Source organism: Lepisma saccharinum, chromosome 22 (genome assembly GCF_977018435.1).
Source record: "Lepisma saccharinum chromosome 22, izLepSacc3.1, whole genome shotgun sequence".
Taxonomy (NCBI): Eukaryota; Metazoa; Arthropoda; class Insecta; order Zygentoma; family Lepismatidae; genus Lepisma; species Lepisma saccharinum.
The window spans coordinates 32404141-32412476 of record NC_139250.1 but is presented as its reverse complement, the minus strand read 5'-3'; the positions used below and the strand labels follow the sequence as shown (position 1 = coordinate 32412476).

The window sequence follows — 8336 nt, the reverse complement described above, 5'->3', positions numbered from 1 at the left end:
CGCCCATATTGTAGGTTGGCCCAATGAGTGAATATTGTTGGCACACATGGTTCTCAATTATGCCCATATTGTAGGTTGGCCCAACATTTTTTTCGTAGGTGCATTCAAGGTTTGGTACAGTGACCAGTGACGTTATGCCAAACGGAAAAGGGGGAGTAAAATTCTCCCTGTCGATCAGAAAGACCCTACAGTGAGCTAAAAAAATTAAATTCTGTCTAACGTAAAAAAAGTGTGCATATTTTAACTGGATTTTGGTATATATATTGCACTCCACAAATACACCCATATCATTGCTTTGTGGTGATTTTGAATTTTCTAATTCTAATTTTCTAATAATTTAATTCTTGCTCTATTTCTTCCACTATGAGCAATTTATGGGCAGCAGATTCAGGAACGGATGCATATTTTTGTTTTCCCGGGACTAAGCACAACTTCTTTATGGTTGTATAGACAGAAGAAGGGTTTGGGAAATGATTTCCTAACATTTCAAGATCACGATCAGTAGGAATTATCATTTTTTAAAGTGGCTAATTCTCCGTGTTTTCTGCACAGTACGTAGAAGTTGTTAAACAATCACTCGACGGAGAAACAGCGTGTAAAATTCGAGTTTTATGAAGTGTCGGGGAAAAATAAAATATTTCTCGTCCCGAAAAATTTCCGATTTACTAGGGACATGGTTAATTTTCCTTGTCCCGAAAGTCGTGATCAAAAAAAATTTCCGTCGCTACCAAAAATTTTCCGTCCCGCGCTTGCCTAATGCTAACGATTAGTGCGCTACAATGTAAAACTTAGGGCAACCAAATGACGGACGAAATTCTTTTAGGTCACAACGAGTCTCGGGCTGCTACCGCAAAAGATTAGCAAGATTAGATTAGAACATTCCCAATGCATTTAGTTAAATATAAACGTAAAAACGATGGCGTGTTCTTTGATTTGTTCATTCCTCGGAGAAATTTTAAAATATAAAAATTTTACATCACGATTTATATCGAAATGCGTATAATCGATGTGTGTTTCGAAAGTCGATTGTGACTGTGATAGCACGTGACCAGAGTACTTGGCGGGATCCTGGATGTTTGCTTCATTTTTGACGACTTTATATTTTCTTTACAGAAAACAACGTTGAGAAAGGTAAGTGACACACTGATTTAGTTCGATAACAGTACAGATAATGAAAAGTAGTGTTATAAATTACTTGCAGAGTTATTCATATTTACATAGTTAAGAAACTTATGCATTCCGAGGCAGTTTTTGGTAACGGTTAGTTTTTTAAGAATGTACTCAAAATAGCATTATACGTATGTATCTGCGTTTTCACCCGGATTTCAATATTAGACATGTTTAGAAACCTAGTCTCTTAATTGAAATTATTTCCTTGTTAAGCATAATGAGAAACATTGACGATTTTTTCGAGAGATACTCCGAATCGGCTCAAGTTCCTTTTGTTTTATTGTGATTTCGTCACGTTGCGATTGCAATTGTTACATGGTTTCATTTCGATTTACTTCTGCTAACACATACGGCGGAGTTTTAGGGATTGCTTAAGATTTTGTTCAATATATGCCTTTGTACAACATCGAAATTGAACCATGTAAAAATTGCATTCGTAGCATGATGAAATCGCAATAAAACAAAAGGAACTTGGGCCATTTTTTTCAACATAAATAACTTCTTTTAGAACTCCAAACTACTCATTACGTTAAGAAAGATTCAAATTTCATGCGACAATGATTGCCAAAATTCTACGATAATTAGTCTTCCTGTTAGGAGAATTTGAAATAATCATAAAACAATCTGAACTGTTACCCATCAAACACAACATTTTTCTTTCCACTCTTCTTTGAGTGAAATACACTGAATCGTTAGGTATGTAATTCATGAATAATTCGGAAAAGAATGAGTTTGTAATCACACTTAAGAAATTCAAGTACCATACAAATTTCTTAAATGATGTGTCAAACTCGTTATTTGTTATATTATTCTGATAAACATGTTTCATAGCCATATTTAATCAAAAGCAGACTACTATACACAGTGTGGTATACAATAGCTAGTGCAGAGGCATGGGTAAAAATCTGATATTCCCCGGACACCTATAACTTCTTCGTTTTGTCAATTTTTGACATTCGTACTTACCCATCTGCTTCGCGGAACATTCTTGAAGGTGCATTTACGTTTTTTTGATGAAAGTAATTGCAATTTTTCTTTTAAAAAAAGTGTTTTTGTAACTGAAGAACATACGTTTCTGCAAATGGTTTGTTGGGCTATGTGTCAATGGTTCGTGGGGCTATGCAAGAATGGTGTGTGGGGCTACGCATATTTTTTTCGAAACCAATTTTTAACTATTGTAACCTATACGTGACCCTACCTAACCTAACCTTACCGGAAATGGTTCGTGGTGCTATGTGTCAGTGGTTGAATTTCCACTATGAAACATTCCCACATCACACAAAACACCTTTCAGATGTTAGACAATGCTACAGTAACTTATTACCATACATAGTTTCTTCTGTAAAAATGAAGAAATCTGTTCGGGGAATATCAGATTAGTACCACCGAGGCATGTTCTGTTTCAAATGTGATACGCAGTATACTATAGTAAAATGTAAATTCAAGGCAATATACTAAATGAAGAAACAATGCGCAAAACTAGGCAGTCCTGGAGGTGCCCCGACATGTAAATGACCCATGAAATGCCTTTATAATTTATTTGTGTGCAGTGTAAAAGTGTAACCTACAAAAAGGCTACACAATCAATTTTGACTATTTTCATTGATTTTGTTCCTAAGTTGTTTTGCATGGCAAGCAGGCTATTTTTTAAATATTTTAGTGGAGAGAGTACTTTTTATATCAGAGGAATTAGTTTGTATAATTAAATTCAGAATGCATGGTAAAGGACAGTCCAGCATTTATCACATAGAAAATTAATAATTTCATGTAGATAGTTTTCACTGTGAAAATTCATTTTGCATACATTTAAAGTTACCCAAGTGAGAATTCATCATGTATATTTCTCAACAACAAATAATTCAATCTTTGTTATGAGCTAGCTATGTGACACTGTTGAAGCTTTTCTAGATGAAACCTTGATATCAAGAAGTAGGAATGGTCGAATGTTGATCAAGTTCTTTAACCCCGTGTTTAAATATATATTTGATTGGTTATCATTTAAAGGGATGTTCCATGTTGTGGAGTTTGGCAGTGGTTGTGGTGGTGGTTTGGGACTGGTGAGAGAAGAATGGCTTACTCCAAGGAAAAAAGAAACATTTTGGCCGCCTCATAAGTTATCTTCACAGTTCAATAGGTGCCTATTGAATAAGGAAAACAGTGGCCCAAATGAACAGTGGCAACTTTGTCCAGTGAAGAAAATATTTTACAGTACAGGTTAGTAATATTTAAAATACTATAGAGCGACCACAAGGGAAAAAACCTTCGCCGAAAGGTGTCAGCGCAGCTTTCCCTTCTTCCGTTCAGCTCGGGCCATAAGAAAGCATGCTTTACTCTGCCCCTCCATGCAGGAGTACGGTGCATGGGAGTCGCGGGTCTGCGCAGGTTTCTTTGCTTGTGGTTCCACTATACTATTATTTGTGTTAGTGATATATACAATATTTACAGCCACTATATTATGTCCCTTTATAAAAATATGTTTTCTTCCATTATGTTCATTCAAACATTTTTATAGCATGTGTGTATAGCCCAAGTTAATTTTGATGATAAAACTTTTTTTTTTATTTATACATGAATGATGGGCATACATTATAATTATAGAACAAAGAAACAGGCTAAAAAAAAATTCAAAATTTGGAACCAAATTTTGGAAATTAATTTTTAAGGCAAGAGGTTATTAAGAGAAAACATCAGCGTTATAGGTCATAATTACTAGACTGCAACTAAAATTCTCAAAATTGTAGCATCCATTCTTTAGTAGAATAATCATGAAAGTGGAGAATCATTTTGATAAAATTTATAAAAACGAGAAGTTTGTGAAGTTATTTTCACCTGCCATTATGTTTTTTGTCAATGTATATATTATTCATAAAATGGATCATCTTTTAGGTGACATTTTGAAGGCTAGGGAGAAACTGAAGGAAGCTGAAAGTGAATCAGAATTATTGTCCATGACAGAAGAAGGAGATCTTAAAAAAAGGAGAAGGAAAAGAAACAGATTATTGTATAGCAGTGAAAGTAGTGATGAAGAGGAGACAAATTATCAGTCCAGAAAAGTAACAAAAAAAAGTACTCCACCTGAGAAACCACTGGTATTGCCCTTACCACCTGATATTTCAAGCGCACATGCATCTCAATCTGATCCAGTTGGTGAACCGAATAATGAGTCTGTGAATGTAAATTTGATCGACGAAATCGAAAAAGCAGGACATACAAGTAAGTTGTGTTTTTTCTTGAAGTTTTAAAAAATATTCCAAACATATTGATGTCACTAATTTCATATTTTATTAATTACTCAGTGTTTAACATCGCCAACTAATTCCTTGTGTTTTCATTTTTGTACTTGTTCTCATGGACATAAAACTGGAAACAGGTGTTGCATGTAATGTGAATTTATGTGCATTTTTAAAAGTAATTTTGAACATTTGCTGATGACGGAAGATACACTGACATGTTTGTAACTGTACAGCAACACTGTAGCTATTTTCCTATTTCAATTGTAATATGTATGTGCTGATTGCAAGTGATTGATTTTTTGCTTTTACTGGCATCTTCATTCTAGGTGAAGGCAAAGCAACCTTGGCTCTACAATCTACATCTGGGTCAGACAAGAGCATTCCAAATTGCCAGTTTCATGGGAGTAGTTTATCTGTTATTTCACGTCATCTAGCAAAAATTGAGAATAGACTGTTAGAAATACATGAAAATCAGAAGCTTATTTTGGAAAATTTGAATCCAACATTGATATCCTTCAATCAGCCCTTGCCTGAAAATCTAAAGCTTCCTTGTCAAACAGACGATGACATTCAGAGAGTGGAAGAGTGGTTACTTTCTTCTCCTGAGCACATGAAGCAGATGGTAAGTTGACATATTCCTGTAATATTTCTGTGAGTGAAATTATTAATGACAAACTTTTTTTTTTGTTTTAATCGAGCAGTTAACATTTTTAGCATAATTAACTGTAGCTTATACTGTTTGCTCAGAGTGGTATGTTGTAATTTAAGATGTATGAATTACATTCTAAGCTCCATGTGCTTCTTTTTACATCAATATCAGTTTCACTGAAAAAATCTTGCAAATTGACAAAGTATTTGTTTTCTTACTAGTTGAAATTCAATAATCTGAGCAACAGATACATCTGAATTTTTGGAAGAGGAGGGGGGTGCAAAATGTATACCTTGTATCGTCCACAGTGCAGTGCTTCTTGATTGAATTCATATTTTGTTGTAGGAATCATACATGAGTTTTATTGGAGGCAAGAACGTACAGCAAATTGTGCGAAGAATTCTGGAAAAGATATTTTCTAACACATTGGCAGCACGTCATAACTGGACTGGAAAACACAATAAAACACCTCTCCGAAATTTGAAATTAATGGAACTTGTACCAAGTAAGTTAGAAGGCTGTTATTTTTTTTTCTTTTTTCAATTCATAACTATATTAGACAGAAGGGCCATTACTTTTTGATGTAAAATCCGAATAATGTACAGATGGAAAGTTTTATAGCATTTATTATTAACAGTGTGCATTCTTTACATAAATCTTTAAAAATCCTCTAATAAGGAAATTGTAAAAAATATATTAAGAAACAGTTTTATTTAAAAAAAATATTTGTTTTATTTGACCATTGTTTTTGGTAGATTTTTTTTACTTCAGCTGTTTTATTAGCTTAATAGGAAGAACTAATATTATTTCATGTAACACTGGAATATTCTGCTTTTACTAGAACAGTGTTCATAAGTGCAAACTCATTTCCACAATTCAGCAAGCCTGGCTCTGTGAGCCTTCACTTTTTATTCAGAAGGTAGTGAGTTAGATCTCAGATGAGGTCAGGCTAGCCATTCAAGTTTCTTCACTGCAGTTTTACATCACTCACACAAAATGAATATTGTGGTGAATCTGTAATTTATGGAAATTTCCTTCCTCATCCTTTTCCTAGCATATAGTATAAGTAACTGACTAGATGTAAAGGATTAATGTCACCCCACATAGATAATATGTCAATATTAGTTTCCTTTAATGGGGCAGGGAATAAGTTTAATCCTCACACTAGAGATGGGTACACATATATGGCAGGGCTCGAAAAGTCCCAGTCGCCATGGCAACTAAAAATTCCAGCATGGGGACTATGATCTTTTGCTGTAATATTGCCATTTTTTAAGTTTCCATATATGAAATTTTGAAGAGTAAGTTGAAATTGCAGTACAGCGTAAGTTAGCAAATGATTTTTTTTAACAACGTTCTGAACATTCTATAGAATAGGTAACAATTTTTTACTCTTTGTCCCCCAACCCCCATTTTCCACTTTATCACATGATTTAGCGATGTTTTGAATATGGTGATACTCAGCTTCTTATAGCATGCATGCCTGATTTTCAGAGCTGGCGCCTAGCTCTGAAGAAGATTTTTCGAGCACTGTCATATGGTATGTTACATTTTAGTTCTTCCATGGATCTAACAGTTTGAATTGTTTTTAGTTTCAGTTCGAAGGAATTCATGTACATCAAATGCATCAGATTATGAAATACACTCAGTGATACAAAACTGGTTCCGCTTTGTCAAAGATAGAGATGGCGGCCGAGAGCAACGTAGAAAGGAAAAGGCAACTGCAGGAACATCAAGAAATAAGTAAACAAGTAAAGGCTGGTGATAGTTTTTCAGCAAGACATGAGAGAAGAGTCATTACTAAAGCTGCAGAAATTATAATGAGTGAATTTCACGAAGTTCCTTCTGTTTCAGGATCTACAGACATAATTCAAAGTGGTTCTGTTGTTCAGACTACAAGTTCAGTTTCCAATACTTGTGATGAAAGTGTGCGTGATTTTTCAAGTAGTTCATGTAGTGGTAGCAGTAGTGAGGGTAATGTAACTGATTTGGAAACTGACTCACCTCCTATTTCAGAGCATTTAATTTCTTGGGCAAAGAAATACAATATTTCTAATAGTGCAACCACAGATCTTCTCCACATTTTGCAACCTTACATACCAGACCTTCCTCTAGATTCAAGGACTCTTCTTAAAACCCCTAGAACAATAGATTTGAGAACATGCTCAGGAGGTTCATTTGCTTACTTTGGTGTCAAAGAAAACATACTAAAAAAGGCATCATCAGGGTTACTATCTACACCACATTATCGGATTTTTGAAAAGCAGAAAAGAAATGAAAATTTTAAACAATTTTTAACCATGAAAATTAATGTTGATGGACTTCCATTGCATAAAAGTTCCACAAAATGTTTTTGGCCTTTGCTGGGAATTTTAGATCAGGCTATTAACAATTCTCCATTTATCATTGCAATTTATTATGGGGTATCAAAACCAAGCTCTTCAAATGATTTTTTCCTTGAATTTGTTAATGAGTGTTCTGAATTGGAAAGAACAGGTATTTTGATTGAGGATAAACTTTATGGATTTTCCATAAGTTGCATTGTAGCAGATGCTCCAGCAAGGGCATTTTTGAAGTGCATTGTATCTCATAACTCATTATTTGGCTGTGAGAAATGTATTCAGGAAGGAACATACTTGGGGAGAACCACATGGCAGTATGAGCATGATTTAGTTCTAAGGACAGATGCAAATTTTAAGAACATGCAATATGAGGATCACCAGCAGTTTCGAAGAATTTTATCTGATTTGCATGTAGGCTTAGTTTCGCAAGTTCCGCTTGACTGGATGCATTTAGTTTGTCTTGGTGTTGTTAAAAAACTTATTAGTGTATGGGTAGAGAAGGGACCAAAAAAATGTAAATTGAGTTCTTTGCATACACAGAAGATTTCTGAACGACTTATTGTCCTTGCTCAGTATACTCCAAAGGAATTCTCCAGAAAACCACAATCGTTGAAGCTGTTCAAATTTTGGAAAGCTACTCAATTTAGAGCATTTCTGTTATATTTTGGGACTATAGTTTTGAAAGATGTGTTGCCAGATCATTTATTTAATCATTTTCTTGTCCTGCATGTTTCTCTGTACATTTTGGCCAGCACTGACCTTAGTCAAGTGGAAAGATGGCAAAATTTTGCACATGAACTTCTTCATTGTTTCGTTAAATATATTCCAGAGTATTATTCTCCTGAACTTTTGATATACAATTTTCATAATTTATTACATGTAGTTGAAGATATTTCTAATTTTGGTCCTTTAGATGAATATTCTGCATTTCCATTTGAAAAT

At 34.4% G+C, this 8336-nt stretch overlaps 1 protein-coding gene across 1 annotated transcript; it reads left to right on the top strand.

Annotated features, from left to right (window-relative positions):
• The first annotated feature begins 1048 nt into the window (after nt 1-1048).
• LOC146004805 (uncharacterized) lies at nt 1049-6799 on the top strand. The gene is made up of 6 exons (XM_083143831.1): nt 1049-1131; nt 3175-3384; nt 4057-4383; nt 4730-5025; nt 5398-5557; nt 6645-6799. Exons 2-6 carry the CDS (start codon nt 3177-3179, stop codon nt 6797-6799), a joined length of 1146 nt encoding a protein of 381 aa, XP_082999957.1. The 5' UTR covers nt 1049-1131; nt 3175-3176.
• The last annotated feature ends 1537 nt before the right edge of the window (nt 6800-8336 follow it).